The sequence below is a fragment of the Clavelina lepadiformis genome, chromosome 5, assembly GCF_947623445.1.
Source record: "Clavelina lepadiformis chromosome 5, kaClaLepa1.1, whole genome shotgun sequence".
Classification (NCBI taxonomy): domain Eukaryota; kingdom Metazoa; phylum Chordata; class Ascidiacea; order Aplousobranchia; family Clavelinidae; genus Clavelina; species Clavelina lepadiformis.
The window spans coordinates 7,220,425-7,243,564 of NC_135244.1; the positions used below are offsets into that span (position 1 = coordinate 7,220,425).

Sequence of the window (23,140 nt, forward strand, 5' to 3'; positions counted from 1 at the left end):
TGGCTTGTGTTTCCACACTTTTTTAACACTGCAATCATTGTTCGACTTCTTCGAATTATTCCTACGGTACATACTGTTCGTGATATGATACGCAGAGTGATTAATCCCGTGTTGCCACTGTTATGATATTTTGATATTTGCATGTTGGCTGTTTCCGTTGCTTTGATTGGTCAGCGACACTACTTTAAAGCAAACAGATAAAATTCAATGATCATGTAGGGAACACTGTGTATGACACCTTTTTCAAGTAGGAAAATGGAAAAATGTAGATCTAACTGTCTAGAATCACTGAAATGCTTTTACACTACTAATTATTATTAGGGGAGATAAAATTCACAATATTTGGGTCGTACCCTGCAATATCATTCGATTAATTATTATAGACTTGTTTGGCGTCTCCAGCCAACTGCATATACGGTTAAATGTAAAGTTGCTAATATATGGAGGGTTTGATATTTTATAAGAAGATTAACTTAAATCGGTTTAAACATGTTGAACGTGCAAAATTTCAAAGTAAAAAATGTGGCTTAAATTGCAAAAACCAACAATGTATAGTTAAACTCAAGCAGCCCGATCAGACGGTACCGGCTTCTGCAAGGCACCTTTACTCTGGCTGAATGAAAGCAAATATCTGACTCGTATTCATTTTTTCGTTCTTGGATTAATACTAATCCTTAAAGAGAAGCAAAATTCATTAGTCTTGCCTGGGATTTGGTAGAGTAAACTTCAGCGTGATTTTGCTACAAAGCAAATAATAAATTTTAATGTTTCATATAGATTAAATGCTTGCGTAAATGCTGCAGACCGTTCTTATAGCCTTTGCATGAATCTAAACAGTGCAACATTTTCTGTGGAAAAAGTTTGTAAAAAATTAAAACAAGTAAAATGTTACTGGTTGCAAACTTTTTTAAAAATTCTTATTCACCTCTTTGTATATGCTGTCCATTAATTTATATGCGCCCATATTCTTAAATTGCATATAAGTAAGCTTTACGGAAAATTTGAAAAATTCAATCATTCTTAGAAATCATTTGCTGTCGGTTTCACTAACATTAAACCTTGTAAATGAAAAGCATTTTGTTATTGACAAAACCAGCCAGCAAGCAAGCAACGATAGCAAGCAAATAACATGACCATCAATACAGCGCAATTTTCTCAATATCAACTTTGTTTTATTATTTTTTTTCTAAACAAACAAAAATAGAATAGAGCTACACCACGCTGTATATTAACTAAATTTATAGTTTAAGCTTTAGCAGTAATTGCCAGTACTGTATAAATAAAACCGGTAATCTAGGCTATATAAAGAAAAGTTTAAGTTCCAGGAATAACGTCGCACGATGCTGTTAACTGGGCCAGGTTGGTTAAGTACGTCTGAGACATAAGGATTTAGGCTTAAAAAGATGCTATATATAGATCTCAGATGTGTACAACTTTTCAAAGTCCCTATTAATCAAAAATATTTTGGACGTATTTGCTCGTTGTATTAACTTCCTTTATCCTTAGTAATGAAATCATTAATTGTCAGTAGAACGTGATTTAAACTGATATCTAAAAGCATGATAGCAGTAGGCTATAGGGCGTGATTACAACTGCTATTGTGCTTATAAACATTTGAAAAATTTCGTGTAGAAATAGGTTGTTGATTTCGTGGTTTTAAAGATATGATGATCCACGATGCGGCTTGTTATCAAAACACGAAGAAACAATTTTGCGTTGGTGGGGGAATTCCTAGTCTTTTTTGGCTAGGTTTTGATTTAGAAGAATGTAAATAATAAGGATTGGGTTTGAATAAAAATATAGAGAAAAAATGAAAACCAATTAGGTGAAAAATTAAGTATTTTCACCTTGATGCGATTTTTTTAAAAAAAACAAATAAAAATGACAAAGTGGAAAATTTATTGAGCGTTTTCAAGCGGTTAAACTTAAGCAAACTACGTTTTATTCTCAGTCAATTTAATCTTAGACTCATAGTCATCTCCAGTATTTTTCAAGGTATTTTGAGGAATCGAAACAGTGTCTTAATTTTTGTCAACAGTCTATCAAAAATTATACTGCTGCAGCTGCAGCAGAAAATTAGCAGTTATTCTGTGATTTCTCAACATTTTTCAGCCAAAACCCAACTTTAAAACACTTGGTCACATCGTCTAAAATATTCATAAGGTGTCTGTTTTAGCGTTGCGTGATATGTACAAGCCTTGTAAATTATGTAGCTTATTGTGTTTGCTGATTGGATAAAAGCACTAACTTACTGGAAATTATTCTTCACGGCCTAAGCAACTCTGAAGCTGTAGTGTTTATTCTGTGATTACTGATTACTCACAATACATTTTTAATTTGTTGAAACGGTTTTCAACCGTTTTCAGCGGTTTTTAATTTGTTGAAGCGGTTTTCAACCCATGATATCAGGTTGGGTGCAAGTAAAAAATTCACTTATTCGTTTTGTTGCATGTCCGGGTACAGCGGTTTAAGGCGAACCGAATGAAAAAAACGAAAGCGAGAATTGCGGTAGGCTATTATACTCATTGTATTAACCATAAAAGTTACTGGAAGTAATACATCAAGTATAGGCCTATACATTAAGCAATACAAAGCGGCGCAAATAAATTTTGGTAAAACGATGCTTATACCAAATGGCAACATTTACAGCAATAGTCTACACGGACTGTTTTTCCGAATTCTTATCAAAGAGGCCCATGCGCTCAGTTGCATTTCGGCAAAAAGCAATATCCCCATCTTGTAGCTGGATCAGTTGTGTAGCACCACAATCCACGAGGGTCGTTATCAGGATTCCTATAACAATGCACAATGTAAATACCACTGCTTTTAAACCGTAATAATAGGTCTACTATTAGGCTACTTTTTAGTGGTAACCCGTATGTTACCGGTTCTGTACCTGCAATAATTATGATGGCCACCGTCGGTTGGGATAAGTTTTGGTATATGTGGAATTCTGACGTCCCATCTTTGGCAGATTTTATCCGAGTACGTTTTGGAAAGTTTTCCTCTGTATAAAGTGCTGTTTCCTGTTAGACAGTCGTTTTCTGAAAAATTACATTATCCTCTGAAAAAAGTGTACGATTAACAATACTTTTTCTCATTCACGCGTTATACATAGCTACTATATACAGAATATTTATTCACATAAACATATAATGATAAATATGATGGCTAATAGTGATAACGTTACTACAGTCAATGTTAAAAATGATGTTGAAAATATAATAACAATAATAATAATAATAATAGTGAATAATATATTAAAAATCTCAAATTTAATTAATAATGTTCCAAAGTCGTGTTGGAAACAGTTAACATTGTTTAAATCCTGCAATCCCACATAAAACTCATACTCACGACATTTCGATACATTGCAATATTGCCAGCGAACAGAGGAGTTGGTTGTGTAGCACCACAAACCTGCAGAATCCAGGTCAGGTTTTCTAAAAGTTAAAACCCAGTCAAGACAGTTTTTTTTACTTTTAACAAAAATTTTACTAAGTTACAAATTCAACATCCATACATTGTATAACCAATGATCAGAAGCTGTTAATTGTTCCAATGATGTGGGGTAGTGAAAAGCGAAATAATAACTTATTGTAGAAACCGGTACCTTTTGTAAGAATTGTTTTAAGAGTTTTTGAGTATATTCTTATACCTGCAGTAATTGTGGTGTCCTCCATCCTCCGGTACACGAGATGGCTTATGTGGCGTCATAACATCCCATCTCTGGCATGTTAAGCCTGTGGAAGTATATGAACGGGTTCCTTCGTAGGATGCGCTTGGTCCATCTAAGCAATCTTCTCCTGAATAAAAAACAACCGGAATAACCGTAGATTTGATGCTTTTGCTAAGTAATACGCGGTAGCCTACTGCATATATATTCCTAACTTTAACTACATAACGCAAAAGAAAATTGCGTTTTGTTGCAACAAATGTTCGACATGTTATTGTTTAAACTTACAAATGCTGGCTAGTTGCTACAGCATGTAAATTACCATGTTTAACTTCTTCAAGTTGAGTTGTAATTGTGAACGGGGTTGCCCATGTACTTAAGATTAAGACAACAACCAGTTGTAAGACAAGCATGGCTTATTATTTTTATTGTTAAAAAGAAGATGGTTCTGGTAGAATAAACTGGTATAGGCCTATCCACAGTTCAACAAAAATTATGTTTATATTTCAATATTAGCATACTAAAGCTTCACCGTTTCTTTTCTTGTACGAAGATCACGACTGTAAGCTTAAAATAACTAGACTACTCCTTGTGTGTCCGCTATGAGACATGTCCATAACGCATACAAAAAATTATTTGAACCTTCCAGAGATCGGTTGTTTTCTTTATATGTTCGGAAAACAAGTTTTGATTCCTCCAGTTACGTCATCGAACTTGTATAACATTAATCACGGATTTAGTTTCACCGTATCGCTTTTGACGTATTGGTTGATATAGACGTAGGCGTTTGCGAATTTGTTTTACTGATGATTTCTCATCTACAAAGCTTTGAAAGTTGCTGTGATTTTCTCAAAACCTACGACTTGGTTCGAGTTTGCGTCATTAAAGTAGACGTCATCACAAAATGATTTGAATACATTGTTTCTGATTTTCTCTTTGCGCAAGAAAAAACAATGATATTACGCGGTATATTGCTTGTTTGAGGTCTTAACCTGCAGTTTTGGCTTCTTGCTGTAAGCAAAACAAAAAATGATAAGCTTTTATTGTCCTACTTTTTCGACAAATGTCTTCAAACCTATGTTGGCTTGTGACACATGCTGGCTTATCATGAAACTCCTGTCAAGGGCAAACTGCTCGAGCTTCCTAATGTTGTTTACTGGCCTCAATAATGTATATAGCTCCACAGAACACTGAACTGAAGTAAACACGATCACGTGAAACAAACAAGTCCAACGTCTGTTGCAATATGGATTTTGAAGTCATAATTGATGTCAAAGAACTTGATGCCTAAGGCTGTTACAGCTAAGGTTTGGACTACAAATACATGGTTTTAATCAACGCACATGTTAAAATCTTAAGATCGTTCACCAGGAATGAGAAAACTTAAATCTATCTGTTTTATATAATACTTAAAAATATTTTTTAAGAAAAGCGTTTTTCTTGTTATAGGCTATGCTGCATAACTTGTCAACATTTATTTCCCACACAAGTGTTTCGTTTGAAACAAGCACAATGCTGAAGATTTGGCCATATCTGATAAAAAATTACTGTCACAATTCGATATTGAAGTCACAATGCTTTTCGATCAAGCACAGAAAAAAGAAAACGCAAATGCAATTCAACTTCATACATTTACAGGAAAAATGAGCAAATTTCGCAAAAAAACATGCCGACCCTAGTCGAAAACAATAGGTGGGGACTGAAAATGACATATTTAAATCTAGTTTGGAAAACGTCGATAACATTTATTCTGTTATCAATCCCTCAACTGCGCCAAGACAATTAAAGTGTAGGAAATGCATAAAACGCGGAAAACTTAATAACCAATCAGCGAGAAAAAAAATTGCGGACAAGCGCGCTACATTTTGATATAAAAGATAACAAACGACATAAAAACGTATAAATGACTATTAAACTACGTTTACAGCAAAAAAACTGGCGGAAAGCGGTTGCAGCAGGAAGTACCGTAACATTTCAATAGCGTCAACGATTGACAACGTGATTCGTTGAAAAAAATTTCTGTTGTATCATGATTTTAAAAAAATACCACAATTATCGAATACAACAACTGTGCACAAAGTTTTTAAAAATGTTTAAAACATTAATCAATTTAGAAAAACAATAATTAAAATTTCATCAAACCAATAGCACAAACAAAATATGCTTGAGTTAATCAACCCATCAAAGCATACAAAATTACTTCTATCAGCAATTACTCACTACATAACAGTTCATTGCAGATAAAGCAATTGATTAATTTAATTATTTTCACAACTGACAAAACAAGTATGTCACAATGACAAGGTTTATATGTAAACTTTGCAAGTGTTCAACCGCCAGTTTTAAATTTACCAACCATAGGCAATTGATGTGCACACCATTTAGTTCTACACGGCACAAAACTGAATGAATGTTACATATATATTGTATTTACAAAAAGGTCTTTTAAGAGATTTTGCTTGATCCCGAGGCATCAACCAATTAACAGTATTTCAACGTTTGCGCTAAAACGTCCATCTCGGCAGCAAAGCAAAATTATTGCGGGAATATCACTTCGAGATGACGGCAGAAGTAATAATACTGGCCACGTGCTACTTTACGGTCATCACACTATTCTGGCAGGCTGGTAGCCACGCTGATCGTAACCATAGTTACGGTCATCGTCATCAAATTCGCTTCCGTAGCTCGGGTTGCGATTACGATCATCGTAATACTGCTGATTGTAGTTTTGGTCGTTGTAGCCATGTTGTTGGCCATCGTACTGGGTATTGGAGTTGTAGCGATCGTCGTAGCGTTGTTGGTCATAGTATCGGTCGTCATAGCTACGGTCGTTGTAATTGTTGGCACCGCCACCGTGTTGGCGATCGTCACGGTAGTTGTCAGCGGCGTTGCCGTCGTAACTGTCAAGTAATTTTATCGTCAGTAAGCGGAATATTCAAACGTTGGAATATTGGATGCAACATGCATGAATAGTTGGATACAAGAAAGAACTCAAAAATTGCGATGATACATGCAAAACAAAGCAAGCAATAATACTTGGAAGATCATGATCTTAATATCACAAGTTATATTCCATATCATATATGGAATTGAAGAAGATGAATATATAAAGAAATGAATGAAAGATGTAGTCACCCATGCAACGTATGCTATCTACATCAACCTACTTGTAACGTTGATCAGGAATAATGTGCTGGTAGTAATTGCGATTGTCAAAAGCATTTGATTTTCCACCTGGTCTGAATTATTCAATCGAAATATTTAATTAAAGGGATTGGAACAACTTAATTTTGCAAATCTTAAATCGTTTTCTCCATCTGCGCCCGTTACCGTTCTTTTGAAAAATAATTTTTAATCTAAGCATGATTCACTGCAGCAAGGGAATAAATGAAAATCAATGCTGTAGAAAAAGCAATGACAAACGAAAAAGAAAACTCACCACTTTCTACACTACTGATTATTCTAACTCTAACAAAGTCAAGCGCGGACACTTCCGCCCTGCCCCATACATATCATGTCGAATCACAATGATGTATGCAACATGCAAGAGGAGTATAATGAACACGAAAGAAATAATGACTCAAAACCACTCCAACCACCACACCGTTAATGCTAACCAATATAATCATTATATAAAAGGTTAAACAGTGGTGATTTCATTAAACACAAAAAACAAGAAAAAGAAGTTTGTTGATTCATTTACAGAATAGATCACTATATGTTACAAGCTTACCGGTCATTTCTGCGGTCCACCGTGTCATCCATGTATGGGTATGAGTCTTGATCATTGGGACGTTCCTGTGAAAACAGAACATGTTTGACTGATGCCTTTGAAACGGAAATTTACATTCAGCAAAATGATACAAACTAGTATTCTAACAAATATCCAGGTCTCCGATTCATCAGGGAAGCTTCAAAACTATCCATCACCGTCCGTTACAATTACAATTTAAGCAAATAACTTTTAATTAATAATCATTTGTCAAAAAAACGTTGAATCTATTAACTTGACAGCAATCAAAAGAACATAACACAAAACCAACATCATCAACAAGATGTTATAACATGTTGGGGGTAGTAAATGAACCGAACTGTGAAACATAAAAAACATACCCTGGATCCATACTGATTGTGGGCATTACGAAGATCATCTTGGGATGAATACTGTGGAGGTAGGTCAACATGAAGTCCTTCACGTGTAGTGTTGAGCTGATCACGTGAATGGGCCAAGTTGTCCCAGCTTTTGTTTAAAACTTCAATGTGATCAGCAACCTGAAATAATTTTCAATATGTTTATTTCTGGTAATAATAATAACGATAACCTCGTAAATACAACCAGCTTTCATCTTACAAAATGCGTCATATATCATAACCAATTTGAATATTGTTTGTGGTTCCATGTTTAATACCACATCAAATAAAAAAATTCACACTCCACAAGCTGTAATGATTCATGTGAACGCGCCAACCATGATTGCAATTTGTAAATAATATAAAACAAATGACTAAACTAAAATATATTGATCAAATCATTTGACTAATTGTCAATTCGAATTTGTCATAACCACCTACGACAGAGTGATAGTTTGACAAACCAGTTGATTACGTACACACCACACAGATGTATTGCTTAACTAATATTTTCTTGCTAAATAACCAATATTTTTGGGGAACATGGTTCACGTTGGTAAATGGTAAACACTCTGAAATGAGTTAAAAGCAGCAAGAAACTTAACAGAAGAATGAGAACAGTAACCTACTATTCGACGTTGGTTGCGCTACTCGTGTTAGTGCTGCTAACCACTCCAACAAATTAGTAAATGTCATTTAAAAGTGGTGTGCTAACTTCATCTCACAATGTACACTACCACCAGTTACCAACTCCGAGAATTTTATACGTTGCTAAGAGCAAAATGTTAAGCGTAGATTAATGCACGCCACACCAAAGACTTCTGCAAATGCGACGTTATATCTACGGAGTTACACGCTGAATGTAGACATGCATTAAGCATCTAGCGTCTAATTCAATGAGAATAACTCTTTAGCATAACAGCGTGGTTTAAATTTATGATAAAATTACCGGAATTTAGGCGATTAAAACCACCAAACGTTCAATATTAACAACTGGATAATTTAGTAATAACAACCAGCTTAAGCAATCTGTTGGGAAATTTAATGGCACGAAAACAGCAAACAGTTGGTATCTATAACAAACGATGTATATTACATGAAATTATGCATAATCATTCGTGTGACAGACACACTGGCAAACATGCACGATGGGCAAAGACAAAATTTTGTCTCTTCACAAAAACTATTTCTTCTTACTACATAGAGCATGCGTGAAACATCTTACCAATATTCCACATACCTCATCGCCATACTGAAGAAATAATAGCACATTAAACTAGATGCTTTACAAGTTACAACGAAGCTATATATGAGCTATATAATGCCTAGTTTGTCATGGTCATGGTTTTAAAGGAAACGAGAGCTTGCCCTGTCTGAAACAGTGAGGGGCAAATCCAAAAACAAGTTGACCTTAAAATCAAAGGGTAGTTGTCAGTAAACATTCTGGTGAAAAGATTTTTTAATTATATATAGTAGGCAGTTATTGCCAAAATTGTACCACAAATTTGGCCTTCTGTTATGATGACAAACATGGCGGTCTTTATGACGTCACAATTTAAAAACAACATGCCTGATGACTGGGGTTTGGATCAGGTATGGCAGGCTAGCTAACGCGTTTTGGATGGAATACGTCTCCATAGGCACATGATTAGTAGCAGGTAATGTTTATTTTCAGCATAGGAGTGTCACAGATGACAATACATAAACTGATAAAGTATTCGTGTTTTTACAGCAGTTGCCGGTACCGGACTACGCTAGAGCCAACAGCCTAGAGCCCTAGACTGAACTGTACTGTAGGTTAGAATTTACATTAACCAGTAGCCTACAAATACACCTACAGTAAGCTAGTTTAGGCTTATTTAACGCAAAATGTTCCTGTTATACACTTAATTATACATACTACTCTTTGCTTGTCTGTCACAGGGAACATTCTATTCACACTTAATCTAAATATCCCAGTCATCCTTACTATTTCAGTTAGTGTGACGTAATAAGAACCGTCATTCTCGTCATAATTAAGCGACGAATTAGCGTTTTTTGCTACTTTTTCATGGTAATAACTGATAACTACTCATTGATTTAAGGCCAACTTGTTTTTGGATTTACCCCTCACTTTAAATAAAACCAAAAAACAGTGAAGGACTAAATTACTTTCATGTCAGACGACACATTGGGCGAGCTTGCAATGATCTAATGCTATATCTAACAGAATTTATTCTTTAACCTAGTTTAACAGGTCTGGAGCACTGCAATACGAATATTTTTTCAACATAAACAATGCAATTGGAAGAAAATAGGTGATACTTAAAGTTATTTGCAATGTAACTCAACTTAAGCAACAATTCACAATAAAGTGTTGTGAAAATGACGACGATGAATAAGAACAATTTAAGAATATTGCTGACCTTGTCAATTTCTTCCCTTGAAGCTCTGCGATTGAGACTTGAGTCTGCGTAGAGATTTTCACGAGAAAGCGGTTTATTTAATGGCACAAGCATAACACTGTTGCGATCCGGTGGACCTCCATATTTTTCTTCAACCAAATGCTCGAGAGAATAAGACCTAAAAAAACAGTAAAATAAATACTTGTTATATCAGGCATACCTCATTAAATTAAGGTAATTGCAAAATACGCAAAAATAGTAAAAATAAAGTTGAGAAAAAGAGAATAAATACACATACTGTACTGCTAAAGCACAAATGATAGGTCTCTATTCTAGTATTGTATGTAAAAGCATGCTTAATTGATTACCACAGAAGTAGATAAACCGTTGATAGATAGATATTTGCCAGATCAGCCATTTGGCAAGCACTTACCTTCCCATGCTGCTCTTCTTAGTGCCGCTGTATTCACTCGATGGTCTGGCTGCTTCCCTACCATCAGGTGTCCTCATTGAGTTGAACTCCAACAAGCTTGGTTGTGAATGACTTGCACCAGATGCAGTAACAATAGGTTTGTTATACTTTGATGCACTAAAAATGAATAATTTAATTTGAGACGATGCATGGAAATAGAAAAATTTCAAAGAATACAGTGAGTACTAATTCTACAATGATATGGGAGACGTGTGTAATTAATTATTTATTTCCAAGTGTGCACTTCTAAAATGCTTGTTTTCATAGCATTTTTATAGAGATCAAACTTGAAAATATGAATCCAAAAAAGTAGAATAAACGTTTACAGAAACCCTGGATCAGCACTTCAACAGCGGCCGTTCAGAGGCAAACGACCAGTCGGCAAACTGACCATAACGTCTATAACGTAAACGTAAATAGTAAAATAAACAAGGGTCGGTGTGCACATTCTATCGAGATGATCGACACTGATGATGCCTATAGCTGTATAGGCGAAATATATTTCTGTGTTAGATCGTGCAAACCAACCTTGGTTTATTTCAGTTTTTCCGTAAAAGTAGAAAATAAATGCAAAACCTTTTGTTTTTCTTTGCATTATATCCTGCTCCCTTCTTTTTGCGCTTGCAATAACAACAGATGGCAATGATTGTAACAATTATTAGCAAAACAACGGAACCTGCTATGATTAACCAAATCCATAATTCCAATCCCGCGAAAGTTATGGGTGGTTCTGAAAAATGTGAACAATGTGATAATAACAAACTGTCTGGGTTTGTTAAATTTGTAAGCTTTTAATAAATAATGATAGAAAACCTATAAAGACATATTGGCATGAACAACAGCGACAGTGAGACAAGAACCACTCAAAACTCAGCAGTTAACAATGCTACCATGTAACCCATTATAACAAATAACACTTTCTAAAAGAAAGAGCTTGTAGGAAAAGATTTCAAACATACGTCAAATATAAACAACACTTACTTCCATTTGGCCATCTGAGGTCGTCAACCAAAATACGAGCAACAGCAGGATCAGGAATCCCATTATCGGCAGTACATTCAAACCACTGGGTGCCTGGGAGATCGTATAGGTCTGACATCAGCAACTCTGGTCCCTCAGAATCTATGTCTCCCGGTAATACCTGTAGCAATAACACACTGTTACTGTATATATAGCCTCATGGTGATGTATGGAAACTTTTGGTTCTTGTTGGGTATATTTACTATCAACAACTTTAAACAAGTACATAGGGAGGTAATACACAGCTACAACTCCCAGCGATATCAACTAAATCCCAAAACTTAGTTTAGTTCGTTTTAAATTACTAAAATATTAACAAATAAAATCATCTGTTATAAATGTTAATTTAGTAGGCAAGGTTTTTTCCCAAGATTAGTGTCACATGACAGTGAAGTAAGCAAATTTCAAACATTTCCTTTCAATTCATTAAGTGGATAGTATTTTGCCTGATGATATTACCTGTATTAAAGTTGTGTGATATTTTTGTGAACAGACAAACCTTCCACTAAAAAACTTACCCATGTATAAGAAGGTGCTGGATATCCATCAGCTTCACAATATACATATAACGATGTTGTATTGGCCCAAATACGAATATTAACAGGATGATCTGGAATAAATCACCACATCTAGTTCAACACAAATAGCAATATTTCCAAAAAAATGCAATAATAACCAAACAAAATACACTAGCACAAATTACATGCAAGCAAAAGGTAAGTCAAACAGGAGGCATATAATTCAAATCGCAATTGCAATTTACTCACATAAAACATTTACAGAATGATTTAACTTCTTAATTTCTCCTTTGTAGGCTGGATGTTCAATGAGGCATTGGAAAGGCCGCTTATGGTCAAAACGTGTAGGGTCTTCTAATATTAAATCAAGTTCGATGTCCCATAGATAATCACTAAAAGAATTCTTTGACACCAAAGGCTGAGCTGAGGTAACAAGCGGCTCGCTACCATTCATCCAGGTCAACGTTGCCTCTGGTTTTCCTGCCTTAATTACAATTTGTATTTTTATTTGCTAAAAAATATAAATGCAAGTCCAAATACAAACAACTTGTTTGTGTAGGTATGCAGAAAACAATTTAGTCTGCAGATATTTGTAAAACATCAGACCCTGACATACACATTTACAGCCGATCTAACTGTAAGAAGTACATGTAACCATTACGCAAAAATTATATGATTTGGAATATACTCAGCACACAATTTGTATTTCAACATACCCTGCTACTACATCGAGCAACAGTGGTTTTCGTGTGTTCCAACACAGTCCCATTTCCGATAGGAATGATCTGTGGTTCTTGTGGTGTTACCCAAATGTGTACTGGAGTCTTATCGCTGAATGTGGTTGGGGCAGATGCAGAGGAAATTTCACACCAGTAATGCCCTTCATCTTGGACAGTGAGTTGGGTAATCTTGAACATGCCATTTATAAGCTGCGATCGACCCCTGAAAGTTTATAAAAATCTATTAATATTAATTTCATCAACATGCTTTATACATACATACTTTTATACCAAGTTTACTACATCTAAATTATAAAAGATTTCTTTTTAAAACTGCAATTCTGAATCTTTTTAAGTTATTTCAACCCAACTCAATCATACAAATTCCAACAAGCGGTTGATTTAACCAATGTAATATGATCATGAGACACAAAAAACAAAGCTTTAATAACTCTTGTGTAATTCATTAAAACCTAAAAGCAGAGGATTAACAGTGAGCAAACACAGAGAAATACTGCAAGACAAATCTCAGATAAGCTGACCTGGAAATTTATAGACCTTCTTTGAATTTACTACTGACAATCAGGGCTGGGAAGGTTTTGCATTGAGAGGTTAATCTCCATGATATTAACACAAAAGAATTGATTAGAAATCTTTGCTTTTTCTTAAAGGATTGAAAGGTATAATATCTTGCTAAGAAAGGACTGTGCTGATGTTCTATTTCCAAATGTTGAACACCAAAACGATCAGATTTAAAAGTAAATACTGTATTGCACCAGGAAACCGTCTATTCTTGTTTTAAATGTTTTCAAAGCTGCCAATAAGTTGACGCAAGAGAACATTTACCATTCGGTAAAGGCATCTTTCACATTTAAATAAGTCAATATTTCACAAGATATAGGTTGTGTAGGGAATACAAACGGCATAATACCAGAATACAGCACAAGTTTCATAACTTGATAGTGTGCGTGCAAAAACACGATCAAACAACACCTTGGATGTCTCTGGGTTTATTTGAGCATGACCAAAGTAAGCTCAATAAAAAACCTAATTGTGACAGACACTTTAGTAGACAAATCACCACCACCTTGTTAAAATAAATGACATCATATTTTAAAGCTATTAGACTATTAGCGGATTCTTTGTAAAATACAGGATAGAGTTGCGCAAAACTGCGCCTTGGGACATAAAATTAAGCTAATTACATTGAGTGTGACCGTTCTGGAGTGAACCCATTTTCATGTTAAAAAGGTAATGAATATCGTGCAAATAGCACAATAAACACAGGCTTCAGAGAAAAAGAAAACAGAAGATTAAAATATGAAAACACGATGAACCGCTCTGAAAGCAGAACGTGAATATCGGTACTATGACGTGCATTGGCCATTGCATAGTAGCTTCACATAACCTAAACTTTGAGCGTTTGCAGAAAACGTTTTCCTTCTTTCAAGTTATAGCGTTAACGTTGAATCTTTGCACACAAGCACGTCAAGTCACAAAAGCAAGGTAAATACATGGCGTCATAACTTCTATTTATTTAAGCTTACCATATAAGGGAAATCGAGCCAGAGAGAAAAGGGGGAGTTTTGGGAGAAAAGACTTTTGATATCACGTGCTTGTTGTTTCAGCCGCGAACGTCTGCCTTTGAACAACGCAAAGGAAAGAATATCTTACGCCTTTTCCATAACTATACCGTTGTATATTAACCCATTTCTAAAACGGTAACCTTATTGAAGTGTTAATTGCTTTCGTATAGGCAATAGCGTTAATAAAGCGCCCGCAAATCCAACAGGTTTGCAACAAAAGCCTCGAGTTTAGTTGGCCAGTATGACGCACGCAATCGACAGGAACTCAGCGAAATGAAAGTACAGTCAGATGTTTCATCTCAACTGGACAATTGGACAACCCACAAGTAACACAGCGGGTATCTTACGCTGGTTTCATTTTTCTGGTTCAGTTCTCTTAACAAAGAGCATTAAATATCATTGTGGTGGAGACGCTAGCTGGGAGAGGAAAAAGACTGGGTGTAACCTAATGACGTCACATTTCGAACAAACTAATGAAAGGTATCTTAATCTTACCAACGTTCAACGAACAGGCTTTAATCAACAAACCATGCGTCTCGTCTATCAATTAGAAGTGCCTTATCTGCTTAAATATCCCGCTTTTACCTTTGTCGGATTAGACTTACCAGACGAGTCTTGTGAATGTAGCAGACTTCTGCTTTGCTCAGTGCCCATCAAGAATGACGTAATGCATATCTTGCGTACACAAACACAGCGGGGCAAATCGCTCACACGAAACAAGATATTACCACTAAATGAGTAAGCCATAGAAACAGATGGCGTGGAGCGTAAAATCGAAAACCTTCTCAATGAATAGCAAGACTAAAATTTTTACATAAAAAGCGTTTAACTTAGTGTAATCCTTACAAACTTTTCTACAAGAACCTTTGCTTCACAATAAAACCACCTCCAACCAAACAGTCAATCTATTAGGTCAAAACCAAAAGTTTCATGTCTCATTAAGCATTTCTATAATAATCTTCGATTTACATTAACACCGTAGTTTCATGATCATAAATAAAGTATATTCATTTTTAAGAGAGTTTTTGGGTTTTGGGTTTTGGCTTTTAGTAAGTTGGCCTGGTATGGGCGCAAATTTTACGGTAGGCTTAAAAGTTTCCTACAAAGCTTCTTTATCTGTCAAAACAAAACCTTGTTTTAAACTAAAATCTGAAATAACGATTTTCAGTTAAACAAAATATTTGAAGATGTAGTCATACACTTTCATATTATGTCACATTTAAAACCAATAAAACAAGCGGTATTGCACCAATGACAAATGGAACAAGTCTCATAAATTTGAAGTTATCCAATACAATGACTTTCTTAGCATTTTAAAAAGAGGTCTCTACAGATTCTTATAAAATTTAATTTAATTTACAGTTTATGAATATGACTCAAGGTGTCAATAGCTTACAGTAAAAACTTAGTTTATGCTAAAAACTACACATCAACATAACATGTGTGACAATACACTGATCAATAGAGCAATCTCACTTGAGCTTTGGGAAGTAACAAGGTCAGCTGAAGATAGTTTAATTTTCTAACAAAAGCCACCTTATTATTGACTTAAAACTAAGTGTAAATCTTACACTTGCTATAACAAAACTAGAAAATACAAAAGGTAAATAAAACATATTTAATCGCAGATAAATGGGTTTAAGCTTTAGGAATTTATTGTTGGAGCTGTAACTGCTGTTTCCTTATTTAGCACAAGCTATAAATTGAAGTAGTTCCAATTATATACATAGTATTTCTTCGAACCCGAAAGTTGAAAATGCAACTGAATCACTATGACCATAGCTGAAACATTGCTAAATATGAGGAAGAGAGAAAAATTTTATTTCACTACAGTAAATTACTAGTGAAAACAAAATAAATCTTTGACATTTCCTACACCAGAGTGAGAAAATGAAAGACCTTACCATCATTTATCTGCTGTCACATATTTTACTTTAAGTAAATATCAAGCGAATAGAAGTTCCATCCATAAGTTATATACAAGATTAGGTAAATTAAACAATGTTAATAAAGGTAATAAGCTATATCTACGTACGGAGGTAGGTCAAACTGCTCAAAGATGGAAACTGTTCCGCCAGGGAAGAAATGTGCGGCATCAATAAGATTTGTTGAGGAATCGTTAGGTTGAAACCACCACTTCAAAAAATCTCCATTGTTAGGAACACTGCAGGGTAACGTAATACTTTCACCAGCAACAGCATATTCAGTGTCTTTTGTTTGTTGCACTCGTCCATAAACCACTGTTATGTAAAATAGTAAATTATTCCATTTACACAAATGAGTAAAATACAGTACAAACAAGTCTAACTACTTTTCCATGTGAATATTAGCATATATAAAATGAGTTCATTGTTTGACAACTTAAATCAATTCCAAATTTATGAGGAAGTAATACAATCAATAACTTCCCCTGTTCACATTAACACAGCACACAACAAATCACATTAATTAACATATTTGATTTACTTAAATCTAGGTGTGCATTGAAATTATGGCATTCAGTTGAATTTATTTGCAGATTTGATTGAAAACCGAATATATGTATGTTTAAAATACTTCTAAAAACCTGCCTTAAAATTCTTTCATTGCAACAAAACTATGACAACAGTGGACATGATTGCTGCTGCACAGGAAATCTAAGTATGCTATTAACATACCTTGCTGTTGCAAGTTACAACTAAGTATATATTTTAATTCAACTACCGTATTTCATTAATTATATGTAAAGTCACGGTTTTTGGGCACTGTTTCGTTTACTTATAGAATATGAACACTGGCAATAACTGCATGGTTCGGCTGAAATAATTAAGCTCCTTTTCTAAAAATTCGGTTTTGAACTCTACCCATAAAACACAATTCAGTGGATCCCTACTTAAATCACTCGACCTAAATCTGTTATTAGATAACCATACAAGATGTGCAAACAACTAAAGATTCAGTTGTAAATAAACTGACACTTAGATAGGCGAACCAATGTAATTTCAAACAAAATATTTCATTCAAATGTTGAAAAAACTAAAAGCAAACCTTGTAGTGAAGAGTTTATAGCAAGTAAGAGAAAACACAAGTGATAGAGCTTCATGGTTTTCATCGCTTGCTTATCTACAACTTTCCTGACAATGCAGAACAGTAGTAACACATATATATTAACAGTTGCTTAATGTCAAGAAAAAGCAATATAAAATATTCCTACATAGAAACAAAACATTGTTCATCTAGTAATGACTGTCAACTTTGACAAGGATATGCTGCATATGAAGAATGGTTTTGAAACAGTATAAGGATGAATTTATCAAGTAACAGGAGGAATAGAGTCTAAAATATTTACGAGATCTCTTTTCACGACCTGCAGATTAACTTGTAGTGTAGTCATCCTGTTTGCTAAATTTAACTAAAGAAAAACATGTGGCACAAGCATTATGTACATGGTAGATTCAACAACATGCATATTGAACAAAATTTTCCCTATATAAGCCTTAATGTTTGTCAGTTCAGTAGCAGAGTGGTTGGAGTGCTGGGCCAGTAGTAATGCGACCGGTATTTGATACCCAGTGGCGCTACCGTTGCAATACCGTTGGGCAAGGCATTAATAACACTTGCTTTTGTTCGGTGGTCCTGGTCTGGTGACCAATTAAAATTCAAGCAATATGACATAAAAATCTAAAAAGACAAATCAAAAGTGTGTTTGTCAATCGGAACTTGCACAAAGACAAGCACAATAACCAGGACTCAAGTGATAATATATCAACGGCAGTTTTAGTCATGTAAAGACTTTCCTCAGTCTGAGGATAAAGAATAAATCCTTGCCGAGTTACTGTCTGGGTGGCAAGATTTTTTTCATCGTCTATGCTTAACAACGGAAATTGTCAGCCCACTTTGATTCTTTTTTAAATTACAAGCTCCCTGGCCATTGGACTGTAAAGATCTCTCTCAGGTGAGTTGCATATAAATTCCTTGACACGATAAAAAACATTTGGAAAATATGTTGCCTAGTTCTAATTTTGCTACGGTTTGAATCCTACACACTAGACTTATTGATACGAAGTCACGTTATGTGGTCAGTGTAGCATGCAATGAAAAATACGTAAGAGTTTGTGTGGTATCGGTAGGCTAGGCTATTTAAACAGGTGTAAAAAACATAAGTACCTTAAGCAAGTATACGGATACATAAAAAACTGAAACCAGTAATGCTTATATTATGTGTAAAACACAATCAATAGTGTAGAATTATGCAAAATACATAACTATATTTGCACAAAATCATGACAATCTGGTTTCAAGTTAAACAACTTACAACATTTATTATTCCTGAGGGACCACTACGTGAGCAACAAACTAAGTGGGAACAATAACTATATATATTTCATATGGAAATGTTTAACCACTGCATTAATATTAGATTATTACGACTAGCCTATAATATATGAAGTCATGAACTACATCACTTTCTGAACACAATCTTTGGAATTAAGTTTATTTTGTGTGTGCAAGATAAATTAATAAAATTAACACCACAGGTCAACACTAATTTACACAATTGCGAAAGTAGGCTAACACTGATCTAGGCTACCTAGGCTTAAGTAAGGAATTGTGGTAAGGAAAAGTTTTACAACACTGTTCTAAGTGACAGCAATTACAGATCAATTACAGTACTAGCCTAGTCTGAAACTGAAAATATAATTATGCCACTTTTCCATTTGAAATGACATAACTCATTTTCAAAACACTAAATTAATCTAAAACTAAAATAATCTTAATCTAATCGCACCTGAAATTTCACCTGCATGACCAAATTACCTAGAAAACTTAATTTCCCTGAATTCCAATCAATTAAATAAAAATAATTAAAAGCACGTTTGTATATATTTTGGTTTTACTTACTCACTTCAGTATATTATATATTCATTATTATCTAATATTGGCCACATACTGACATAATACCGGTACAATAGGCCTATTCATTTATATCTAGGCTAACTGCTAATATAGGATATGTGACAAAACGGCAATTCTGCACGGATAAATTTATTACATACCACATATACATATGAAGGCAATACAGTCTACTATCGTACACAAGGTCCGTCAGCCCTTGAAAACGTATCGGTATATGGAAGCTACTGTATAGGCTAGGCTAGGCCTAGGCCTAACACAAGTTGGTTTTGTTTGGTGTTTCATTTACAAATCATTTCATGTGATTTACATTTAATGGGAAAAAGCATACTGTAACAACTATATCTGATTATAACTCATACAATACAGCAGTCTCTTCACTTATCCTGGGAAACTGTAGCCGACGAACAGAAACAACTCACCTTACCAAACCAACACGAAGTTCAAGCAGAACCAGTAACTGAGAAAAGATAACAGACATCCCATATATAAAGGATGTCTATACTAAACCCTAATTAGGGCTACAAGAAATTGTGGAGACTTTTTACCGAAGAGAGTTGGTGGAGCTAAAACGCAAAATTATTCTCCTGCTTGCACTAATTTTCGGAAAGCGACAAAAGCGTTGTACATCAGTACAAAAGCACGTAGTTTTTTTTAAATGTACAAAATTAACAAATTACATACTTTTGGTTAATTTACACAGTAGTGCCTTTAAGGCAGGGATCGGCAACCTTTTGCTAGTCACGGGCCAAATGTCGAGTGTACAACTCTTTGGCGGGCCGGAATTTTGATTAATACTATAATTCACACTCACTTCAGTATATTACGCTACATTGCTGCAATCTCAATCATACCAATCACAAAAAGAGCAAAATATATGTTTTCACACTTCAATAACACAGCATTAATGTGACACAGCATCTCTCTTTGTATCTATAACGACTACCGGTAGTCTTGTCTACTCCACAGACAATCTCGTACTTAGTACGAGATACTAGTCTACCGCCTTCGCACCAGTTTTATGGCGTAACAATAGACTAGTACGACGTACTTATGGCGTAACAATACCACAATTTTTTCAAACAGTGCTAACACTGCAGTTTGAAATTCAATAAGAAAGGGCGGGCCGTATTCTTGTGATAACTAATTAATATGTCTGGGGCCGGACATTTCGCATGGCGGGCCGTAGGTTGCCAACCCTTGCTTTAGGGCATACGTGTCAAACTCCCGGCCCGCTTTACAATAAAACTTGGCCCGCAATGTTATTTTATACATTGAACTATTTCCGGCCCGCGAGACCATTGTATAGTATAACTTACTTTTTTAAACAAGAAACAAGATTATAACAAATCGCACAATACAGCAGCACAGCAGTTGCCCCACCATACGATAGAATAAATAGATTTATTCTAACGCTTGGAATCTGGGCTGCTTTTTTTCTTTATTGTTTGTTAATTCTTTACTGCTTTTGCAAGGAGATGAATGAAACATAATGACGTGAGAGAAAAATAATAATCAACAATAGCCCAGTCAAAAATCGTCAAAAACATCAAAAATTTGGTGTTGTTTCGCTGCCTGTTTCAATTCATGTACTCGTGTCCCGAAACATTCAATCAAGTTTTATCCTTACGGCCCGCGGCGTTAAATAAGTTTTGAGTTTTGGCCCCTGGTGCGATTGAGTTTGACACCCCTGCTTTAGGGTGAGGCGAGCGAGGCGGTCGCCTTGGGCCTCCCTACAAAGGGGCCCTCTTTTGATGTGTAGGTTACGCGCTCTAAAAAAATGAATACGAATATTGTTGTTAACTAGTCGCACTTTTGCAGAATAGGATTCATTCACTGGTTCATGTTAATTGCCTGTTTGAACTGTATTTAGAATAGGGAAAAGTTGTGTAAATCGAATCTCGGTGCGAATTGATCCTCTTCTGCTTTGAGATTACTTTCATATAGCTTGATGCTTAGACGCTCGCGTAATTTAAGACATCTTGCCAAGACGAAGAAAAAGTTGTGTTTTCTGCTGGTAAACCTCTGAGGTAGACTATTACTTAGGCGCTCGATATAGCAACAAAGAAATGAAGGGTGTGAGATGTTGGGAGCCGTAAATTAAATTTAGGGGGCCATAAACTGAAAAGAAATGCACAAACAAATCTCATGCAGATTATTTTTTGAAAAAAGCAAACTTTTATGTATTTTAGAGCATTTTGGCGAAATTAACAATCATGCTCTCCCAGATCTCCCGAGGATAGATTGCCACGTCTTCCGTTATTTTGGGGCCCCCAAACTTTAGTCGCGCTATACCCCGCCTCCCCCTCCCACAATCTAAGTCCACCACTCAATGTACTGTTCATGGAAAGTAGGCTATAACTGTAAACATCACTTTTGACTTTAACCACGCTCCAAGGTCCCTTTAGTTTGCCTCCAAATCTCGTCAAAACCCAGTGTATTGAAACTAGGAGTACTCTGAAACTTTGGCAAGCCGAGTTATCGGAGGAATTGGGTAAAATTGAACAAATTCGCCCAAAAATTAAAAATATAAGATAGCCTTCTTCTAAAAACTGACTTGAAAATTCTTTCTTTGCAGAAAAACTATAACAACAGCGGATATGACTGTTATTGCACGTAGGCATAACAAGAAATCTAAGTATATAGTATGTCATTTACGTATTTTTTATTGCAAGTTACAACTATAACCATATCTACGTTGTAGTTCAACTATTGCATTTCGTCAACTGCATAATCCCCGATTTAGAATTATTTTTACGATATACGAATACTTGCAATGCTATAGATTTTAGGCCAATTTTTCAAATTTGGCTCTACGCCAAAAAGGGTTTCGCGCATTCACTCAAACTTAAAATGAAACAATCCCAAATGGTCCAAATGCAAACGTTTTACGATTCATATGTAGGTATATAGAATCATGTAGTGCTTTTTAGAATGATATTGGTTTAGCAATTCATGTATGTTTGTCTACTCACTCATGCATTTTCCAGATTTTTAATTTACAAAAACTAATTTCCAATCATTTCGCCATTTTATAATTTATGGTAAGTTTATAAGTTACGCGATTAAAAAATAGACATTTGATTAACAAAACCGCAATCTGATTCAAGAATATATCACTTATACATACGCATTGTAACTTGACAACAGCCAGTTTGGTTTGCAATTGTTACACCCGGCTTGAAATATCGTGGTTTGATTTTTAAAACTCAAGTTTGTAAAAATGTCGAGTAATTGTAAACGTGTCAAACCATTTTCAAAATTGGCATATGAATCGTGTAACTGCGGTCATAGAAAAGCTTGTTTGAACGCCAGTTTTGACGTTTGGTTTACTATTTCGTAATTGGTATCCACAAGATTACGTTTGAAAACCCTCCAATCAAATTATGAAAAGAACACATGTAATTTGCACAGTTGCGATAAAAATCAATACTTTGCCATTTTTGCGGTATTGACTTTCGATAAAGATGGAATAGATTGTTGTTTAATCCAGTTGTAAAGGTAAACTCAGCAAAATAAATGTTGAAAGGAAACATGTTATACAAAGCTTATTGTGACGTGAGTATCGTTATGGTTATCAGCAAATAATAGCAAGCTTACAAATTTATACCTGAAAGGTTTTACGTATAGTTACATAAGCTTCTTTCACTAAATTCATTCCGTAATGATTACATGACTTAGTCTAAAGTTAACGATTAGGTAATATTTACACTTTAATAACAGAGTACATTGCGCTGCAGC

General features: G+C 35.0%; 2 protein-coding genes across 4 annotated transcripts; both read right to left on the reverse strand.

Annotated features, from left to right (window-relative positions):
* Nucleotides 1-2,509: 2,509 nt before the first annotated feature.
* LOC143461300 (plasminogen-like) lies at nucleotides 2,510-4,875 on the reverse strand. Its single transcript, XM_076959177.1, has 5 exons — nucleotides 3,999-4,875; nucleotides 3,659-3,806; nucleotides 3,358-3,443; nucleotides 2,897-3,044; nucleotides 2,510-2,793 (listed from the first exon to the last, which is right to left on the reverse strand). Exons 1-5 carry the CDS (start codon nucleotides 4,087-4,089, stop codon nucleotides 2,703-2,705), a joined length of 564 nt encoding a protein of 187 aa, XP_076815292.1. The 5' UTR covers nucleotides 4,090-4,875; the 3' UTR covers nucleotides 2,510-2,702.
* Nucleotides 4,876-5,127: 252 nt separating this feature from the next.
* On the reverse strand, nucleotides 5,128-17,715 carry LOC143461289 (uncharacterized). 3 transcript variants are annotated; one of them, XM_076959162.1, is made up of 14 exons: nucleotides 17,534-17,715; nucleotides 16,542-16,746; nucleotides 12,918-13,143; nucleotides 12,451-12,685; nucleotides 12,202-12,293; nucleotides 11,645-11,804; nucleotides 11,240-11,393; nucleotides 10,625-10,780; nucleotides 10,213-10,369; nucleotides 9,048-9,059; nucleotides 7,790-7,948; nucleotides 7,410-7,474; nucleotides 6,844-6,915; nucleotides 5,128-6,576 (listed from the first exon to the last, which is right to left on the reverse strand). In XM_076959162.1, exons 1-14 carry the CDS (start codon nucleotides 17,595-17,597, stop codon nucleotides 6,282-6,284), a joined length of 2,052 nt encoding a protein of 683 aa, XP_076815277.1. In that variant the 5' UTR covers nucleotides 17,598-17,715; the 3' UTR covers nucleotides 5,128-6,281. The 3 variants fall into 3 exon arrangements, with proteins under 3 accessions (XP_076815277.1, XP_076815278.1, XP_076815280.1); XM_076959163.1 differs by lacking the exon at nucleotides 9,048-9,059; XM_076959165.1 differs by lacking the exon at nucleotides 6,844-6,915.
* Between the last annotated feature and the right edge of the window lie 5,425 nt (nucleotides 17,716-23,140).